At 40.7% G+C, this 22,255-nt stretch overlaps 1 protein-coding gene across 2 annotated transcripts in view; it reads left to right on the top strand.

The window, feature by feature from the left end:
- igf2bp2b (insulin-like growth factor 2 mRNA binding protein 2b) overlaps nucleotides 1-17,431 on the top strand; it is a 135,059-nt gene extending 117,628 nt beyond the window's left edge. The window contains exons 11-16 of one of the 2 annotated variants that reach the window (XM_060898947.1): nucleotides 2,117-2,179; nucleotides 3,691-3,807; nucleotides 4,676-4,750; nucleotides 4,960-5,091; nucleotides 10,534-10,647; nucleotides 15,792-17,431. In XM_060898947.1, the coding sequence (XP_060754930.1) occupies nucleotides 2,117-2,179; nucleotides 3,691-3,807; nucleotides 4,676-4,750; nucleotides 4,960-5,091; nucleotides 10,534-10,647; nucleotides 15,792-15,890 (600 nt within the window). In that variant the 3' untranslated portion in view covers nucleotides 15,891-17,431. Of the gene's footprint in view, nucleotides 1-2,116; nucleotides 2,180-3,690; nucleotides 3,808-4,675; nucleotides 4,751-4,959; nucleotides 5,092-10,281; nucleotides 10,365-10,533; nucleotides 10,648-15,791 lie in introns of those variants that run through there. The other variant, XM_060898948.1, reaches the window with a different exon arrangement.
- Nucleotides 17,432-22,255: the final 4,824 nt, after the last annotated feature.

Below are 22,255 nucleotides of genomic sequence, written 5' to 3'. Positions count from 1 at the left end.
ACTCAGGGGAAAAAAAAGGATTCTGGTTGTCTAAGATGGCCGCTCCATACAGTGTTCAGCTACATGGTAAAGTTTTGTTTGTGTATATAGATTACAGGAACTCTATCCTGAACCACATCAGTCAAGGTCAAGGATTTTTTATTGTCATTTCAACCATATACAGTTGGTAAAGTCCACAGTTAAAATGAAACAACATTTCTCCAGGACCATGGTGCAGCATTCATTCTTGTTGTCACAGTGATGATGACTGCTTCATTAGGATGCACAGAAACGCAGATGGGCCACGAGGCCCGCACCAGAGCAACAGAGTTGCCAGCAGCGGTGGCATGAATTGCCCGGCCGAGCCACCACAGAATGTCTGGTCTCGTGAAGTCTCGCATACTGTTCTCCTCTCCTAATGAAGGAAGAATCTATTTAATTTTTGAATGGATGCGAGTCATAGTGCGAATCTACGAATTTAGTTTCACTTTCGCTAATGTTGCGAGGTACGAAATTTGTTTTCCTTGGTGGCAGCTTGCACAATACATCTTAAAATGTAGAAGATGGCAGTAAAATTCAGTAGTGATAAAACATCATTGTCGTCGGCTGTCCATCGCTAGCGATGGTGACTGTTTCATTAGGATGTGCAGAAACGGAGATGGGCCGCGAGGCCTGCACCAGAGCTCTTCTCATAATGAAGTTGAAAAGCCTAGCTTGACCCATCTTGGACTGCATTGCTTGTTTATATTCGTTGTCGCCATAGGCTGTCCATCACTAGCGATGATGACTGCTTCATTAGGATGCGCAGAAACGCAGATGGGGCCGCGAGGCCCGCATCAGACTTATTCTCCTTTCCTAATGAAGTGCCTTGCACAGGAAGGTGAGACAAACGATATTCTGCCCCCATTGTGTTGTCTCTCTGGACCTCAAGATCTGAAGCCAAGTGTTGCACAAAAGTGCCACAGACCTGACAGGTATGGAAGTTGCCCCGCAGTGACAACTGACTTGCCGAGTGATGCCACCCATTGGCCATTTGAGTGGCTCTTCCGCATGCCATCTGGTGTTGTGCCATTGACCCTGTTGGGTTCATCTGCCACATTGCACCAAAAAGGGCCCTGCTGCCAGCGCCTTATTGGTGATGTACTATTTAACCCATAGCTGGAACCCAGGCAGGCACTACCAGGAGCAATGATGATTAAGTGGTAACTCCACTTTCCCCAATCTTCAAGTCCTCCTGGACCTGAGACTCACCACCGGTTGCAGTTCAAAGTCATACCCAGGACTAGGTGCAACATTAAACATCACAGGACTACAAATCTACACATAACAACATAAAGCGCAAACAACAAGAACAGTGCAAAAAAAGACAACTAGCACAAACAAACAGTCCAGTGCCAACCAGTACCTGTTACTGATAATGTGTGGAAACTTGAGTGTGCATTGGAGGTAGTATATGTAAAAAACAAAACAGGTGCAAACGTTGTAAAAAGTGATGTGTATTGTTCTTCACTGTGCAAAGACTGCAGTGGGAGCGGTGTGATCAACAGTCCGTGTGTATCAGTCCAGTCCCTCAGAATTGAGGAGTCTGATGGCATGTGGGAAGAAACTGTTACAGAGTCTGGCTGTGAAGGCCCGAATGCTTCGGTACCTTTTTCCAGACGGCAGGAGGGTAAAGAGATTGTGTAAGGAGTGTGTGGGGTCGGCTAAAATGCTGGTGGCTTTCCAGATGCAGCATGTGGTGTAAATGTCTGTGATGGAAGGAAGAGAGACACCAGTGATCTTCTCAGCTGTCCTCACTTTCCGCTGTAAGGTCTTGTGATCCGAGACGGTGCAATTCCCAAACCAGACCATGATGCAGCTGCTCAGAACATTCTCAATAGTCCTTCTGTAGAATATAGCGAGGATGGGTGAAGGTGGTTTGAGGCAGAACCGCCGTTATTTTTCAGTTGTATTCTCAGAGCAAAACTAAAGAAGTAAACATCACACAACAAGCATTCAGTATATTGGCTGTTTGACTCCATGCGGATTAAGATGAATTAAAGTTGTATAAATTAGTTTCAGTAAATACTTTTTGTTGAATTTGTATATTTGTGATACACTAATTTGTGTGTATGTGTGCATGTGTGTGTGGTCACAGGGTCAGGCATCAGCACTGGCGGGTTTGTACGGCTCTCCCCCTGCTTTACCCCTCCAACAAACAGTAAGTCTGCTCTGTTTTGCTTTCATTTTCTCCCCCAACATTAATAACACGTCTCATTCCGAAGAAATCAGGAGGAAACTGACGTGGGTTTATGAGGAAAACATGCCGTGTAGGTTACGGGGTTACAGGATGGAACAAGCCTGGTTGTTTACCGCTCTTCATTTCAACACCACAAGTGTACAGACATTAAAATCTACCTGCCAAGGCAAACCATACAATTCCAGCATCTGTCAGCACACACAGTTCACACAGTAGCAAGGTGTGTATGGGTGTGTTTTTAGATCTTAGTGGGGACATTTAGCTGGAAATCTGCTTTCTTTCTTTCTTTCTTTCTTTCTTTCTTTCTTTCTTTCTTTCTTTCTTTCTTTCTGTCTGTCTGTCTGTCTGTCTTTCTCTTCATTTTATTTTATTTTTTAAAATCTTTTAATTTTTTATTTTTTCTTTCTTATCCTTCTTTTTCAATTCAACCCATCTGCTTTATTTTTTCCCTTTTCTCCCTTTAATTTTCTGTTTTTCTTTCTTTTCCTTCTCATTCATCTTTTAATTTTTGATTTCTTTTTCCTTAATTTTTGTCTTTCTTTGTCTGTCTGTCTGTCTGTCTGTCTTTCTCTTTATTTTAGTTTTTTAAATATTTTTAAAATTTGTTCGTTTTCCTTTATCTTTTTTCCATTCAATTCAGTCTGTTCTTTATTTTCCCCCTTTTCTCCCCTTAATGTTCTGTCGTTCTTTCTTTTCTTTCTTTTCATCTTTTAATTTTTTTATTTCTTTTCCCCTAATTTATTTATTTATTTCTATTTTATTTTGTTTTATTTTTTAAAATATTTTAATTTTCTCTCTTTTTTCTTTCTTATCTTTCTTTTACAATTCAACCCATCTTTATTTTTTCCATTTTCTCCCTTTAATTTTCTGTTTTTCTTTCTTTTCTTTTTCATCTTTTAATTTTTTGTCTTTTTCCCTAATTTTGTCTTTCTTTCTTAATTTCTTTCTTTCTTTCTTGAAAAAACCTCCTGAAATATTTTATAAAAAAAAAAAAACTAAAAGAAATTAAAGTTTAATTAAGGGTAGGGTTCAATTCAGTTTAGGAGTACATAGCATTAATTGTCTATTTAAGGTCCTCACAAGGATAGTAGAGTGTGTGTGCGCACGTGTGTGTGTGTGTGTGTGTGTGTGTGTGTGTGTGTGAGAGAGAGAGGTGGATGGGTATGAGACAGCTAGATTGTGTGCATGTGTGTGTGTGTGGCTTTGCTCACTCATGCTGGAATGACTATCATGGTATCAATCTGTGTGTTCAGTCCTGAGTCAGGTAATGCTATTACCACTGAACTCAAACAAATCAAACCACTCACCACACACACACACACACACACACACTCCTTTTGTCCATCTTCCCAGACTGCATTTCTTCAGTGCTTATGTCTTCAGAGTATGGTGTAAAAGTGTGTGTGTGTGTGTGTGTGTGTGTGTGTGTGTGTGTGTGTGTGTGTGTGTGTGTGTGTGCGCACGTGTGTTAGGCTCCAGAGCAGGAAGTGGTGTATCTTTTCATCCCTACTCAAGCAGTTGGAGCTCTAATAGGGAAGAAAGGACAGCACATCAAGGAGCTGGCACGGTTCGCTGGAGCTTCTATCAAAGTGAGATTTCTTTACCAGTCTATCTGTCTATCCTCAATCAATTCCAGAAGTATTGGCCCCCTTCAAGATTATGGGCAAAAATCCATCCATCCATCCATCCATCCATCCATCCATCCATCCATCCATCCATTATCTGTAGCCACTTATCCTGTACAGGGTCACAGGCAAGCTGGAGCCTATCCCAGCTGACTACGGGCGAAAGGCGGGGTACACCCTGGACAAGTCGCCAGGTCATCACAGGGCTGACACATAGACACAGACAACCATTCACACTCACATTCACACCTACGGTCAATTTAGAGTCACCAGTTAACCTAACCTGCATGTCTTTGGACTGTGGGGGAAACCGGAGCACCCGGAGGAAACCCACGCGGACACGGGGAGAACATGCAAACTCCACACAGAAAGGCTCCCGTAGGCAACTGGGCTTGAACCCAGAACCTTGTAGTGTGAAATATTCAACGTTCTTGCATGACATACTTAAGGATCACGTTATTTGAATGAAGGCGATGTTAATGCTGATCAGACAAATGTGAGGACTGTCCTAATGGGCATGGTTTAATATTCTAATGAGTGTCTCATGAGAATATTCAGCATCCGTCAGTCTGAGATTCGCAGCCTGATACTGCATCATTGTTCCGTTTTCTGTAAGATAGTTTTATTGCTTATGACATGTTGACAGCAAAAGATGATAGCTTTGTTAATAAACAGTCCAGTCTGAAATATTTCAGGTTTTGTGATGGATCAAGGCTGCTTTACTCCACAGTAACGGTATGAATGTAAACAGTGCCTCCATGAACGAGAGGATTGAGTGAGCCCCAAAGCAAAGGGTGCATTTCTGATGTTGTTCAATGTTGTGTGATTGCAGATCGCTCCATCAGACAGTCCCGATGCCCCGGAGAGGATGGTCATCATCACCGGCCCTCCTGAAGCCCAGTTTAAGGTCAACTGCATAATCGCACTGTGTTTATACGTGTTATCCCCCTCGAAATAAAACCCCAGTGATGATGATTCAGAGGCTCAGTTATTAGGTGGTGTGGAATCATCTGATGAAACTATTGCTCTGAATTCTTTATGACATTTCTCTTTTCTCTGTGTGTGTGTGTGTGTGTGTGTGTGTGTGTGTGTGTGTGTGTGTGTGTGTGATTGCAGGCTCAGGGTCGAATATTCAGAAAGCTGAAGGAGGAGAACTTTTTCACCGCTAAGGAGGAAGTGAAGCTGGAGACGCACATTAAAGTCCCCGCAGCCGCCGCTGGTCGAGTCATAGGCAAGGGCGGGAAAACGGTGTGTCTCAGTGCGTGTGAAATTGAGCTGTAAAATTTCTTTAACAATTGCTTGATAGATATTAAGTGTTGAAATGCGTTGAGACTTTTATTTACACCTGCCACACCTATCTCAGGTGAAAAACGGTTGAATACAAAAAAGTTCCCCACCCCACCCCACCCCAAAATGTGGTCACTTTCCAATTCCCACCCCCACCCACCAGCTCCCTGTCCTCGTGAGTCATGTCAGCCATCTTTTCAAACTGCTGCTCATGCTGTGTCACAGGGCTGTGTAACATACTCTGAGGAAAGCTATCTGCCCTCTTCCACATACATGAGCCCACAGATGCTCACAAATAACCAGCATCACTGTCGGTGACAGGAGGGAAGAAATATGCCATTCTTCCAACCAGACTGCACGGCCAATTCTTAAAAGGAAGAAACAGTATAATTTTATCTTGAATGTTTTCATCTCAGGTTTGTTTTATAGTAAACTTTTCTTTTTGTCGATATTTAACTTTATATGATTCTTTTATGCTACCATCTTCAACTTGTCTTTGTAAAATCACTATCTTCAACAAAGCAGTAATTTTTGATTGTTATAGTTCATCTATCTATCTATCTATCTATCTATCTATCTATCTATCTATCTATCTATCTATCTATCTATCTGTCTGTCTGTCTGTCTGTCTGTCTGTCTGTCTGTCTGTCTATCTATCTATCTATCTATCTATCGTTTCTTTTTTTATTTTAACCTCTACAACACAGGTTGAATCTGACATGTATTGCTATTCATTATATACATGTATTTTTTTCAATACTTAGTCTATATTTATTTAGTCTTATAAAACTGCACTCATTGGACCTGAGACTATTATTTTTTTCTAAAGCAAAGGGTTGTGACACTAAATATTGACTTTGTTTCATTTGTTACTGTTTGCTGCTCTTTATAGTAATGTTTAATGAAGACACATTTAATTTAATTTAATTTAATGTTTTTGATGTATCTTTGCTCTACAGTATTTCTTTGCACGTGCATAAGCCTTTTGCACAGTACTGTATATTAAGTGACTAAAAATAGATCCCAGTACTGTTTTTTTACCTCTGTCCGTCTGTCCGTCCATATCGCCGTCCGTCCGGAACACCCTTTTTCTCAGCAACTATAAATCACAACTGCTTGATAATTGGTACCGAGATTCAGCTTGGGGTTCTATACCGTGTGTACCGTTTTCAGGTCTGTCCCACATCGACTTCCTGTTTACCGACTGAATGTATTTACGAAACATATAGGGTGGATTTTGACACCATTTCAGGAAGCAAAATGCTATTTCAAAATGACAGTTTACCAGGATGCTATTTGAAATCCCTGGGGAGAGACACTGCTCTTTACTTACTTGTTTCAGGGTTAATTAGGTTGACGTGGGGCGGCCTTGGCCTGAGGTGCCCTTGAGCATGGTACCTGACCCCTGACTGCTCCCCGGGTGCTCTGGTGTGGCTGCCCACTGCTCTGGGTGTGTGTGTGTGTTCACTGCTTCAGATGGGTTAAATGCAGAGGATGAATTTCACTGTGCTTGAAGTGTGCATGTGACCAAATAAAGGTTTCTTCTTCTTCTTCTTCTTAATTATTTGTTGAAGTCAACATTCATAATAAGTGTCCTGTTCCTTCAATTGCTTGCATTCTGATATACGCGAGAGCGGGGGGATACGTAAGTGAGCAGTAGCTCTCAGTTGATCTTGTTAGTCCTCATTTTTTATTATATTTGACAAATAACAAACATGAAATGTCATAATTACAGAAGTATCGTAAAAACAGAACCCTTTCTATCCCTACCCACATGGGATAGAGCATAAATTCCAACAAAGCACAGACATCATCACACAAACAGTTCATTTAGTTTCTCTTTAGCAAAATGTCCTGAACTCTGGCAGTTCCATTGCGTCATATTTGTATTGTCCGTGGGGTTGCACCATTAACCTTGGTGGAAGAATGTTTGATAAAAAGATACAGTTAGGCCCAGAAATATTTGGACAGTGACACAATCTTCATGATTTGGGCTCTGCATGCCACCACATTGGATTTGAAATGAAACAACTACAACAGAATTGAAGGGCAGACTTTAAGGTTTAATTCAAGGGGTTGAACAAAAATATATGATTAAACATGTAGGAACTGTAGCTATTTTTATACAAACGCTCCTCATTTCAGGGGCTCAAAAGTAATTGGACAAATAAACATAACCCTAAGTAAAATGTTACTTTTCAATATTTTGTTGAGAATCCTTTGCAGGCAATGACTCCCTGAAGTCTGGAACCCATGGACATTGCCAAACGCTGGGTTTCCTCCTTTGTGATGCTTTGCCAGGCCTTTACTGCAGCTGTCTTCAGTTGTTGCTTGTTTGTGGCTCTTTCTGCCTTAAGTTTTGTCTTGAGCAAGTGAAATGCATGCTCGATTGGGTTGAGATCTGGTGATTGACTCGGCCATTGCAGAATATTCCACTTCATTGTTTTAAAAAACTCCTGGGTTGCTTTTGCAGTATGTTTTGGATCATCGTCCATCTGTACTGTGGAGCGCCATCCAATCAACTTTGCTGCATTTGGCTGAATCTGAGCAGAAAGTATATCCCTATACACTTCAGAATTCATCCGGCTGCTTCTGTCTTTTGTCACATCAACAATAAACACAAGTGACCCAGTGCCATTGGAAGCCATGCATGCCCATGCCATCACACTGCCTCCACCATGTTTTACAGAAGATGTGGTGTGCTTTGGATCATGAGCTGTTCCAATTCTTCTCCAAACTTTCTTCTTCCCATCATTCTGGTACAGGTTGATCTTAGTCTCATCTGTTCAAAGAATGCTGTTCCAGAACTGGGCTGGCTTCTTCAGGCGTTTTTTGGCAAAGTCAATTCTGGCCTTTCTATTTTTGAGGCTGATTAATGGTTTGCACCTTGTGGTGAATCCTTTGTATTTACTCTCATGAAGTCTTCTCTTTATGGTAGACTTAGATACTGATACACCTACTTCCTGGAGTGTTGTTCACTTGAGTGGATGTTGTGAAGGGGTTTTTCTTCACCATGGAAAGGATTCTGCGATCATCCGCCACTGTTGTCTTCCGTGGACGTCCAGGCCTTTTTGAGTTCCCAAGCTCACCAGTGCACTCTTTTTTTTTTCTCAGAATGTACCAAACTGTTGATTTGGCCACTTCTAACATTTCTGCTATCTCTCTGATGGATTTCTTCTTTTTTTTCAGCCTCAGGATGGTCTGTTTCACCTCCATTGAGAGCTCCTTTGACCGCATGTTGTGTGTTCACAGCAACAGCTTCCAAATGCAAACGCCACACCTGGAATCAACGCCACACCTGGAATCAACTCCAGACCTTTTAACTGCTTAATTGATGACAGGTTAACGAGGGAAAAGCCCATGCAGCCTTGTTATTTTTTTGTTGCAGCCTTCTGAGTCAACTGTCCAATTACTTTTGATCCCTTGAAAAAGAGGCAGCTACGTATTAAAGAGCTGTAATTCCTAAACCCTTGCTCCAAATTGGATGTGAATACCCTCAAATTACAGCTGAGAGTCTGCACTTTAAGCCCATATTGATTATATAATTGTATCCTGAATATGTTTTCGTAAACAGCTAAAATAACAAAACTTGTGTCACTGTCCAAATATTTTTGGGCCTAACTGTATCTAAAAAAAAAGTATGTAACCACTGCTTGTAGGATAAATTGTGAGGTGCACAATAATTTGGGTGGCACAGTGGTGTAGTAGTTAGCACTGTCACCTCACAAAAAGAAGGTTCTGGGTTTTGGGTTCGAGCCCAGTGGCCAACAGGGGCCTTTCTGTGTGGAGTTTGCATGTTCTCCCCATGTCTGTGTGTGTTTGCTCCGGTTTCCCCCACAGTTCAAAGACATGCAGTTAGGTTATCATAGGGCAGCCGTGGCCTGAGGTTGGGTTGAAGTGCCCTTGAGCAAGGGCATCTAACCCAGAACTACTTCCCGGGCACTGTAGCATAGCTGCCCACTTCTCTGGGTATGTGTGTGTGCTCATTGCTCACGTGTGTGTGTTCACTGCTTCAGATGGGTTAAATGCAGAGGTTAAATTTCACTGTGTGCTTGAGTGTATGTGTGACAAATAAAGGCTTCTTGGCCTCTTCTTCTTAATCTTCTTGGCTGCTGTCAGACCAGCAAGCCAAATTTTTCTCGACCTTTCATTCATGAATATCTGAGAGTCATCGTTGAGAAGGTGTAATGCAGGGTCCATGGGGAGCTGTATCTCAATCAGGTCTGATAATGACTGCACTATTGTGTTCCAGAAATGATATATCTTAAGCCTAGGTCACAACCGGACGTACGATTTTTTGGCCGTGCGATTTTTGGCGTTTCCCAAATCGCTGCGTTTTGTTTGTTCGTGGAGAAAGGCACACGTTGGCCGTAAGTTTGTCTTGCAACCTGAAAAAAACGTAAGCGCCCGTAGAGTTTGTTTGACATGACAAAGAACCTCTGCGGCCAGTCTACGGCTCGAAAATCAGCACGTCACACGCGCGCCCTCCGTGCGTTTCACGCGCCCCCTCTGTGCGTTTCTTGCGTTTTTTGCATGTAGACCGGCCGTAGGAGCACGTACAACCGGTTGTGACCGAGGCATTAGGGCAGTCCCACATAATGTGCATAAAAGTCCCTAAGGTATTTTGTGAGCAAAACACACAAAATTGTGCGTGTATGTGTGACAAAATTACCATTTTTATTTAAAAAAAATCTGCATTTTATGGGTTAAAAATGGCTCCAAACACCATCTACCATTTAAAATCATCATGAACCTTCCAAGGCTGATGCTGATGTAAGCAGAGTCAACCGTTTGGTACTTCACTACATCATAAAATTAAAAAAGACTCCTTGAACGCCTCCTGCCTCACACATCGGCGCTTCCTTCCTTAGCCTCTGTCGGCCGTCTCCCCAGCCCCTTGCCCACTTTTTAGCATTTTTCTAAATTATGCACTGAGTGGAGTTCGGCTCAGAGCTGGAGCTGAAGCTACACTTGAAATAAATACATACTATTAATACGTGCTTGTTCTTCAGTGAAAAAGTCTTCCAACTTATTTTTTAAATAAATAAACCTGCCTTACTTTTATTTATGTTTGCATTTATTCATTTGCTTATTTAACATGGCGGCGTGTAAAGACTCTGTGTTTTCTCTCGCACTGGTATTTTCCATCAGTTAATCAAGCAGCTGCTGTTCCAGCAGACATGAGAACTTATTACACGGAGCCTCATAACATCAGAGCAATGCTGGCAAAGGTGTTCAGTTCAGTGCATTTCTAACACTAAGCATCAGAATTAGGAAGTCACTAAACTATATTTCATTGCAGAATGGCATTCTATATTGTGTACTTTTTGATTAGCATCAGTGTGTACTTTCCTTGCTGGTAGTATTTCACTCACTTCCTGCTGTTGCTGTTGTTCTGTGCAGGTGAACGAACTGCAGAATCTCACCAGCGCTGAGGTCATCGTTCCACGGGACCAAACACCTGACGAGAACGACGAGGTGTTTGTGAAAATCATCGGCCATTTTTTTGCTAGTCAGGTAAGCTCACAACACTGATGGAGTTACAATCTGAACCGCGTGCACACTATTGAGCTCCAGTAGGCTCTTTGCAGCTAGAGGTCACGTGCTTGGATACCGCTTAGCAACATGAAAGTGGAGAGCAAGTATCCATATGATTCATATTATATTATCTTGAGCTAACGTTGCCATATCTCGACGGATTTTTACCAAATTTGGCAAGTTGGTCTGGGGGATGACTGGGAATTTTGCAGATATCAACAAAATTCATGTACCGGCCCCAGGGAGGTCCCTGGGGGGCACAATATCCACCCACCCCCTCCCTCAATGTCTTTGACGTTACATTTATCAACACAAACTCTCGACATGATGCTCGCACTGATGCTGTGAGCATGCTGAGATGCTTTTCTGTTCATCATGGCTGTAAAGAGTTGCTATGAGTTGCTATACTACATTCTCATTATCTCTAGCCGCTTTATCCTGTTCTACAGGGTCGCAGGCAAGCTGGAGCCTATCCCAGCTGACTACGGGCGAAAGGCGGGGTACACCCTGGACAAGTCGCCAGGTCATCACAGGGCTGACACATAGACACAGACAACCATTCACACTCACATTCACACCTACGGTCAATTTAGAGTCACCAGTTAACCTAACCTGCATGTCTTTGGACTGTGGGGGAAACCGGAGCACCCGGAGGAAACCCACGCGGACACGGGGAGAACATGCAAACTCCGCACAGAAAGGCCCTCGCCGGCCACGAGGCTCGAACCCGGACCTTCTTGCTGTGAGGCGACAGCGCTAACCACTACACCACCGTGCCGCCCCTATACTACATTACAACTATTATATTATATTACATTACATTACAGTTTATCTTCACTAAACTTGGCACGTAGGTACAGGAGATAGCCACAATTTGGCAGAACTCAGAAATTCCATATTTGGGCCCCCGGTGGGCCCCTGGGTGGTGGATGTTTGGATTTTTACCATTTCTCGACGTATCTCATATTTTTTCCTGTAAAAATGAGCCTAAAGTAAATTTAGAAAACTACATTGACAATTCTTCTCGAAAAGGAAAGAAATGAGGCGCTATAAATTGCTGAAACTTTTGTGCTTGACCTTGTTGAGGGTTTTGTAAACTGAACGCTTGCTCTGCACTTTCGTGTTGCTAAGCGGTATCCAAGCACATGACCTCTAGCTGCAAAATGCCTATTTCCTATTACCGATCATGAGAGGTAGAATATATGTTCAAGGCTTTTCAATTTTACGCAGAGTCAAGTTGAGTCATTACCATTTAATCACTGTTAGTGAGATAGAGTCACAGTCAAAGCAAAACGGTGCATAATGACAAGGTAATAATGGGGGCAGCCATGGCCTGAAGGTTAGAGAAACAACTTTAGGCCCAAAGGGTCGCCGGTTTGATTCCTGGGACCGGCAGGAAAAATGTGAGGGGAGTTGAGTGAATGAACAGAACTTACTCCTCCCTCTGTATCATAGCTGAAGTGCTTTTGAGCAAGGCACCTAACCCCCAACCACTCCCTGGGTGCTGCCGCATAGTGGCCTACTGCTCTGTGCATGTGTGTGTGCTCATTGCTCACTTGTGCATTCGCTGCTTCAGATGGGTTGAGTGTACATGTGACAAATAAAAACAATTAAGCAAATGTTCCACCAAAAATCTGAATCTAAACATTTAAGAGTTTATTAAAGAGAACCTCCACCCTGAAACACGTTAAGTGGGATTATATTGAAATATATATATATATATATTTTTTTTTTTTGATTGTAGGATGCCCCATGACACACCAATGAAAAGTCGAGCATGTCAGAATTTTGTGTATTTTCTCACCTAGTCTGACAACTGACCCCTGACATGAATGATGATTGGTCGGAGTCAGACTTGTAGTGTTGCCAGTCTCCCAACCAAAACACGACAAGAATTTACTCCACTATTGCCGCTTTTCCACTACAAACGCGGCTGAGCCGTGCCGTGCTGAGTTGAGCTGAGTCGAGCTGAGCGGGGCTGTTGGAGTTGCATTTCGACTACAACCGCGCTGAACCGTGCTGGCTGGAAGTGGGTGGACACATTGGGTGGAGTTAGCGAAAGTGGGTGGACGTCACGTGATGTCGTTAAGCAGCGCAAACAGTGACATCAGTGATCTTTTAAGCGGTAGTCTCACGACCCGAATACTAAACAATAAACATGGAGGACATGGAGTCGTTAGTGTTGCTGGTCTTGGTGCTGTGGCTTGTTGTCACCACCAACGCCAACAGATACTGGCAAGAGCGTATAGACGAGACGAGGCGCATATGGGCTTCAGAAATTCTCGTAATTCTTCTTCTTCCGGGTTTACGGTGTTTACAGATCTCAGTGTGCTCGCGGGGCGTGTGTGGGCATGTGAGGACACTCCTCCTCACCAGTCAGTGCACAGGGGAGTGTCTGCTCACGCCCCCAGCCTCACTCGGCTCGCTTTGGCTCGCTTCAGCCCCACTCCAAAACAGTGCGAGTTTTAGGGGCTAAGCAGGGCTGAAGCGAGCTGAGTCGTGCTGTTTTTTGGTAGTCGAAACGCGAGCCGTGTCGGGCTGAAGTGAGCTGAAAAAGGATAGTGGAAAAGGGCCATTAGATTGCCTAATCTGACACAGTGTCCAAACGGTCTTTCCTTTAATTGACTGCTGTCAGATCCTAGTCAGACTCCTGAAGGGTAAAGCAATAACTTACATGTCAGTGACAGCACAAGTTCGTGGCAGCCTTCAGCCATGACCGACACGGACTACAACTCGCAGGCGCCAGAGCGCCCTCCCGCTCCCGAATATTGATTGAGAGCACACCTGTTCCTCATATTTAAGTAGGCATATCAGGTGAAAATTCAAAATTCAATCCAAATTGCTGGTCTCATGGAATTCAGAACTGAATGCAGAACAACATACTTTTTACAGAATTAAAATATCTTTATCCTCTCTTGAGATATTACAAATCAAAGATTGAAAAAACAGCTTAATTTTTAGAAAGCTGCCATAATATTCTGTTTGAGGATCACATGGTCCAAAATGGGCCTCATTACCAAATGAGATCAAATGTTTTTTTCTTAATAACTTTTCTATTTTTCAAGATGTTTACATGGAAATTGGCAGGCACGTAGATGGTTGTATACTGAATACAAAATGTGAAAAAATTACTTAAAACCAATTATGCAAATTAGTATTTAATTCGTATTAATTATGCTAATCAAGGCACGCTGCAATACAGATGCAAGTAGGGAAGTCAAACTCTCATGGTTACCAGAGGACTAGCCATACCCATCGCCTTAAAGAGTTGGTTAGTACTGGGACAGGAGACTGCCTGGGAAGACCAGATTCTGGCATGGAAGGGACTTTGACTTTAACTTGATGCTAATCAGGTAAAAATGTTAAATTGGTACACTCTCTTCTTCAAAATTTCACCAAATGGCTTTATTTGTGCAATATAACTCATCTTCAACCCGTTCAATATCATGCTGGCTGAATGGAATATATCTGATATACCATGAAAAAAAGCCAGCCAATATTATTATTATTATTAAACATATACAGGCCACTTTTTCCATGGAATAAAAACATGTATTCTCTTCCCTTCTAGTGGGTTTATTGATAGCATGCAATATTGTTATCATATCGCTTATCCTACATGTATTACGTCACTCTACCCAATGGAGAATGAATGTGCAATATTGTTACGATGTTGCACGTTGTCCAGACAACACGACGTCACACGTCAGAGACTTCTGCGCTAGCGATTGACTGTGACAATTGGTAAACAAACATAGCCGCCAGGTTTGCTTCGTTAAAAATGGAAGATTTTCAGAGAATTTTGGCTGCCAGGTCGCGCCCTTGTGTGTAGCTGTTGATGTTGATTTTAAAAGTAACTAAATAAATTACACAGGGAAAATAATAATAATAATAATTGGTTTGACTGCGCTAGCATTGGTCTTCGCTAACACTACACTGGAAGGTAATTGGACTGCTGTGCTAACAACACCGAGTTGTGGGTAAGCTATTGTTGGCCTTCGAGAATGCTGATATGAAGAGAGTCTGTATGTATAATAATAATAATAATAATAATAATAATAATAATAATGGCTTTTTTTCATGGTATATCAGATATATTCCATTCAGCTACTTGTCTTCGACTCGTTCAATATCATGCTAGCTGAATGGAATATATCTGATATACCATGAAAAAAAGCCAGCCGATATTATTTAAATATTTCTTGAACAGTGGATTTTATCCTTGTGCTTGTGATCCCTGCGATTTTATCATGAGTAAGGGAGTTTTAGGCTCTGTGGTGTTAAGGCCAATTTATGCTGACAACGCAGTCCTCGCAGACGGCGTCGCAGATGGCGTCTGCATAGCCCCCCCACCTTCGCAGACGCTCTGCGCGCACCTCCCAAAAATTGTGACCACCGCAAAAGCCTCGCAGACAGCGTCGCAGACAAGAGGGCTCTGATTGGTCCACTCTACTTCCGCTTCCCTACTTTCCCGGTTTGTTTTGTTTTCACTACCGCCATTTTTAAAAACATGAGCGAAGATGGAGCAGCACGAAGAGCGGTTGATCGAGGAAGTGAGGAAGTACGTACATCTATACGACTCCAGTTCTAGTCATTATAAGTAACCGGAGGATAAACACTCCACTAACCACACCCACCAACTACTCCTAGCGATTTCGCGACTTCACGCCCCCTTGCATTGTGGCGGTGAATAACATCGCGCATGCCTATTACTCCCCACTCAACAATAAATTACAGCTGTCTGCGAAAAGCTGTCTGCGAAAGCCTTGCCGCAAGAGCATGCAGAGGCCCTTAGGCATGACATTGTAACTCACACCCTCTTGTTGTGTATTGCTTTATTTTTTTGGTTATCTCCCTTTCTTTTGCACGAGATTATTTGTCGCATACTATAAATACCTAAGTAGAGTGTTCAGCGTTTCTTTTTCAATTAGATCTAGGTTGTTTTCCAAATATCCACTCAATCTGTTAGATTTTCTTAGAAGTTTGAAGAATTTGCAAAATGCTTATTGCTCAGTTAATGGAAATAAAAAAAACTTAAATAGAATGTTCAAAATTGTGCATTTGAAGATCCAGCTTGTAAATCAAGTCCTGTGTGGTGTTGAAATCCTTTTGTTCCTTTGCAGACTGCACAACGGAAGATTAGGGAAATCATCCAACAAGTCAAACAGCAACAACAGAAAAACCAGCAGGGGGCAGCGACACCATCGCAGCACACCAAGTGACCAGCAGGGGGCAGCCAGCAAGCAGCAGCAGCCTATGAATGTAGCTCCTCCGAGCGCAAACCAAATCGAGCAAAAGGCGCAAGAGAACGAAAACTACAAGCGGGAGGGAAACACACGAGAAGGACAAGCAACAAGATCGAAACCAAAGAACCTTATAAGACCTGAGCGAGCCTCACTCCGAGAGCAAAAACAACCCTGTGAGCGTTCCGAACATCCGGATGAGTGCGCCGGCGGGTGACGGGCGTTTCAAATTCAGAACGTGTGGAGATGCTGTGTTGGATCTGTCCTCTGAAAAGCACACATTATTAGCGAAGTGGGAATCCGGCTGCCTGTGAATGAGATGATTTTACCAGCAAACATCGCGCTTGTCTCCACACGGGAGCGGAAGCGGCAGCCGTAAGCACATTCAGGCTGAGTGCGAGCACACTGTGTAAATGTAGCCTGACTAGCATTTAACAACGTGAACTGTTGAGCGAGTGACACATAACTACCTGAGGGAGTGCTGAGTAAAGACGAATAGGTGTAACAGTGTTCACTGATTAGAAAACCATATTGTGCTTTCTATTGAGTCGTCTGTAGCCTTAGATAGTTTCAGTTAAACAAACAAAAGAAAAAGACACCTAGGGCAGATTTTCCAACTCAGTTAGCATGTGGTAAAGCGGTTAGCATTTCCCAATCACACTCTGAAATTTCCTTCGCGTACATGCTAATTTGCACTTTTTAGTGTTTGTTAATCAGGTCGTTAATGTGAATAAATATTCAGGCTTTAGTTTATTTAGTTCTTTTAAAGCTTAGGACAAGATTCTTAATTTCACGTTAACAGCATCCGATAATTAGCCTGCGTACTAACCCGCTTCTCCCGGCTTGCTTTCCTTTTGATCCCCTGTGTTTCTTTCCCAGTTTTTTTCAAGCTCATCTGAACAAGATGGAAGTCTACTGACCTCTCCTGGCCTACAAATTATGAGGGAGAAAACAAAATAACAAAGAGTTTAATGCGATTATGATTGTAAAATCTCCAGTCAGCCTGATTTTATTGCAAATGTTGTTTTGGGAAAGCCAGAGTGGCCTCACTCATCCTAAATACGTGTTCTGTACTAGAGTCAATAAAAGCACTTAAAATATTTTAGCGTGCAAAAAAAAAAAGTGAACTGCAAAAGTCTGGTGAAGTGCAAGTGCAATAAGAAGAGGCTGCCTACAAGCTGCATTCAGGACACTTAATCACGTCCTGACCAGGCCGTCTTATAACTCGTGAATGTATACAGTGTTTCTACCTGCCTTCTGCAGCGCACAGCGTCCTGTCCTTTCTGTCTGTCTGTCTGTCTGTCTCTTTTCTTTATTTTTTCATCTTTTAATTTTTTCTTTCCTTTTTTCTTTCTTATCTTTCTTTTTCAATTCAATCTATCTTTATTTTCCCCCTGTACCCACCTTAATTTTCTTTCTTTTTCTTTCTGTCTGTCTCTTTATTTTATTTTTTTCATCTTTTAATTTTTTTATTTCTTATCTTTCTTTTTCAATTCAGTCTATCTTTATTTTTTCACCTTTTCTCCCTTTAATTTTCTTTCTTTCTTTCTTTCTTTCTTTCTTTCTTTCTTTCTTTCTTTCTTTCTTTCTTTCTTTCTTTCTTTCTGTTTGTCTCTGTTTCTCTATTTTATTATCTTTGAATTTTTTTATTTTTTCTTTCTTATCTCTCTTTATTTTTCCCCTGTACCCACCTTAATTTTCTTTCTTTCTTTCTTTCTTTCTTTCTTTCTTTCTTTCTTTCTTTCTTTCTGTTTGTCTCTGTTTCTCTATTTTATTATCTTTGAATTTTTTTTATTTTTTCTTTCTTATCTATCTTTATTTTTCCCCTGTACCCACCTTAATTTTCTTTCTTTCTTTCTTTCTTTCTTTCTTTCTTTCTTTCTTTCTTTCTTTCTTTCTTTCTTTCTTTTTTAATCTTTTAATTTTTTTCTTTTTTATTTCTTATCTTTCTTTTTCAATTCAATCTATCTTCTTTATTTTTCCCCTTTTCTCCACTTAATTTTCTGTCTTTCTTTCTTATTCATCTTTTAAATTTTATTTATTTTCCTCTAATTTTTGTCTTTCTTTTTTCTCATTTTTAATTTTTTCCTTCTCCCCCTTTTATTTGTTCTTATCTTTCTTTTTATCTTTTCTTTCTTTTTCCTTTTTGACATTTTGTCTCTTTTTCTTTTTTCATCTTTAAATTTTTTCTCTTTCATTTCAGTTGTCTCTTTCTTTTTGTTTATTCATTTCCATCATCCTTCCTTTTCTTTATTTTTTATCCTGCTTTTTTCTTTTTCCGCTTTATCTTTCTTTCCTTTTCATCTTTTAAAAGTTTTTCCCTTGATTTTGTTACGCCATCATTTTTCCCCTTTCTTCTCTTTCTGATTTCTTTCTTCTCCTCTCTTCTCTCTGTGTCCTGCTTTGTGTTCGTGGCTTGTGGATTGTCTTTTGATCATTTTGCCGTTTCCTGGCTTGTAAGAAAGTTTCTGCTTGTTCTTATGTGTCCTGAACCTAAAGAAAGAAGAATATCTGAGGATTTAAAAAAAAGATTTAAATCCTGTGATCATACAAATGAATGTGGGATGTTTATGGCTTGTCTCTTTGTTTTTTAAGGTATTTTATGTGACAAATGCTGCCCTTTAAAATTCATAATGACGGTTTTAAAAGCCATCAAAGATGCTGACTTTTATGAAAAAAGAATGCAAAAAAAACCCTTGCATTGAGACAGTTGACATCGGTATCACCTTGTTGTCTGAAATTTCCAGCGCAGTGATAGAGAAGGTGGTGTATGAACGGTTAGCGTGATATATCACTACACTGATGAGGTGCTGATCAACCTGTTAAACACGAAGCATAGCGGTTTATTTATGGATAAGTATAAAAAAAGCATGCAGTGCTAATATGATTGTCTGCACAGGTCGAAAAGCTAACCTTCACGTAAACCAGTACGAGAAATAACCTTCTACCTCAAGAACAAGGTACCTCAGTCCAATTTCTTTCTACATATTTTGTATAAACCTTGTAAAGCTCATGAGCGATTTTTTTTAATTTTCTAAATAAAAAGAGCAATTTAAAAAGAAGAGAGAATGAGTAAAGATGGTGTAAACCACCACGATGCTTTTTCTTGGGAAAGAGGCGTGTGCCTCGTATCAAAAGCTGTATATTGCTGTATCTTATTGGACCTTAAAGAGTTCCTTGTTGAGGTTGAATTAATTAACGCTAGCTGACTACCTGGAGAGATGAGATTAATATCGGTCTTGCATTAGGTTAGATTTTTTTTCCCCCCGAAGTATTTTGTTTAACATACAAATGTAACACTTATTTACAGATATGTGACATGCTGTAAGTGTCAGTAGTAAGAAACAGATACGTAGCTGAAAAATTCAGACTGCTTGCTAGGTCCAACTTTTGTTGCAGTGTAATTCCGTAGCGAAGTCTTGCCACTCTCAAAGGGTGCTGTATATCATTAACACAGCTTTTCTGAATAGCCCGCTAACACCAGTCTGTGTGGTTTTAGGAGGTTTTTTTTGTTTGTTTTTTTAGTTTAATGCTGTTACATGCTGTTGTCAGTTTATTCACAGTTTTGTTGCTTTTTGACATACGTACAGGAGGTGGACTGCATTGCACCTGGTTCTAACTCAAGTGTTCTTGTGCTTCTGGTGTTGTGTTTCCACGTTGCTCTGTATCAGGATATTTAAACCTGTACTGTGAACGGTTTGGCCTTTAGACATGTCAAACCTGTGAAAGCACTGGATTATAACAGTGCTTATTAACACAAATACATTTTTTTCGAGCACATACAGTATAAACTTCTACTTACTTTACCATTTAGGTTTTATTTTCTTTTGCTTATTAGATAAACCACACAGGCCACCAGCTTGGACACGAGCAATAAAGAGACACTTTAAAACAATGCTATATCTGTGTATGTCATTCTTTTATTAAAACTTGATGAGGAAGAAATATAGACCGAGATCTTTTCTACTTTGACCATCAAGAATTAAAGGGATAGTCTGAAATTTTCAATGAACGTGCTTTCCAGTAAAGGTACCGCGCCTTTAAATTTGATACCTGGTGGGTGCGAAAGTTCCAATAGAATAACTGGAACCAAACAAAGGGAACTCGCACACCTATATGCCGATATAATAATGCACTTTTATTGCATATTAAAACAAACAAAAAGTGTTACCCAAGTGAAAAGTGCAAACGTTTCGGTCACAATCAGACCATCCTCAGTGCAAACAATTAAAAATAGAGACACGCCCATATATAGACAAGGCCATGTACACGGAAAACAGGTAGTAGGTCTACAACCAAGCTTGAATACAGGTTAGGGTGCTTGGATAAAGACATCCTATCATCAGTACCGTTCCTGTTATGATTTAACTAATGACATAATTTATAGTCATAATAAATGTCATAAGGAAAGAAAATTAAAATATATATATATATATATATATATATATATATATATATATATATATATATATATATATATATAAATTTAAATTATATATAATAAATAAAAAATTATTTTAAAAAATTATAAAAAAACAAAAAAATATAAAAAAAATTAAATATATTAAAAATAAAAACACGAAAAAAAAAACCCATCAGACAATAAACGTAAGACTAAGTGTACAAACTATTCATAGAAAACAAGTCAAGTCAAAATCATCATTCAATCCATTCGGTTGCAATGTTTTTAAATAAAAAATCAATCTGGCCTCACATCTCAGTAAAGACTGGCTAGTACAGCAACTACGATGATTAGGGAGAACTCTATCAATGCCAACAAACTTAAGATCATTAGCTGAATGTTTAGCTTTATTGAAGTGTCTTGCAACTGGCGATTTAGAGTCCCCCCTATATATCGCGCTCCGATGGTCATTGAGACGGATTCTCAACTGTCTGCGGGTGCACCCCACATATTATAAACCACAGGGACAGCTTAGGAGGTAGATCACATTGATAGAATTACATGTTATAAATTTTCTGATGTTATAGCGTCTGACGTTTGCACTTTTCACTTGGGTAGCACTTTTTGTTTGTTTTAATATGCAATAAAAGTGCATTATTATATCGGCATATAGGTGTGCGAGTTCCCTTTGTTTGGTTCCAGATAGTCTGAAATTTTGCCATTTCTGTATAGGGGTCAATTTTGAGGTTTTTTGCAATGATACTTTTCTCACAGGGAATATAAAACAGATGGGACTTGTATGAGGGATGCTTCACATAACCTGAGAAACATTGCCGGGTTTCAGTGATGTGACTTTTCTTAGCGGTTTTGCCGGAAGTGAAATAGCTGGTGGTCTAAACGGCTGCCATTGTGCAAACAACTAGCGATAAGTTATCAGAGTATGCTTGTAATCTAGAAGCCACTGCTTGCTTTAGATATATTCAGAAGATCGCTATGTGCAATGGAATCGACCCCTACAGTCTGGGAAAGAAGGATTTGTCATACAATCTCAAAAACTACCCTTCAGCCGAGTTCCCCGACATCTCGAACTATCTGGTGCTGCAGACGTCCTTCTACACCGCAAAACAGATGAAAGCGTGGAAGAATACGGAGGCTTACAACTTTTTTGTACAGTATGTGGCTGGGTAAAGGACCTCGCTATCAAGTCGCTGCCGAATGAATCCTGTATTGTTTTTGCCCGTGTAAGGTTTTTTTAAGCTTTTTATTGCATCTTTACAACGAAGTGCTGCAAGTTGAAGTGTAAACAAACAGTTTGCTTGATTCTCACTTGTGTTGGCTCTTATCTCTCAGGTAAATCATTCACAAAGATCATCAGAAACCCCTTTAAAGACCTGGATCTTAGTTATACAAGACGGAGAAGTGATCACGGCGCATTGTAACTGTATGGCTGGGGAAGAATTTTGTCGCGACCTTCATGCATATGGACTTTGTGAAGAGTAAACGAAGAAACAGCTGGGGACTTTAGTGCTTCGTGACTAAAAAAAGTACCGTAAAATAACAACACATAGCAAGAAAAGTACTTGGAAAACACTAAGGCCAGAGCTGAGAGGGAAATACAAACCTTTCACCAAGCGATCACTGCAAACTCGAGCATGCTTCAACTCGGCTCCCTTTGATTTCAGTGAGAGGTTCAAAAGCCACCTTTCTCAACATCTTTTTGTGAAATCCTGTGTTTGTTCACCCTTTTTTATTAGTTCACGGGGAACCCTGAAGAAACTTTTATCAGTTTCACGGTTTGATTGATTCGAACAACCTAAAACAACACAAGCGTACGGCATTTTTCATGCAAGCAATGCACCTTCTCCGTACAAACGCTTTGTCAGCTGAGCTTTGGTCGACCACCAGCTAAAGTTTTGAATAACTAATGAGGCGGATGTGACGT

The sequence above is a fragment of the Neoarius graeffei genome, chromosome 18 (assembly GCF_027579695.1).
Source record: "Neoarius graeffei isolate fNeoGra1 chromosome 18, fNeoGra1.pri, whole genome shotgun sequence".
In the NCBI taxonomy this organism is placed as follows: domain Eukaryota; kingdom Metazoa; phylum Chordata; class Actinopteri; order Siluriformes; family Ariidae; genus Neoarius; species Neoarius graeffei.
The sequence above is the reverse complement of the archived record's forward strand: the minus strand, read 5'-3'. Positions and strand labels throughout refer to the sequence as shown.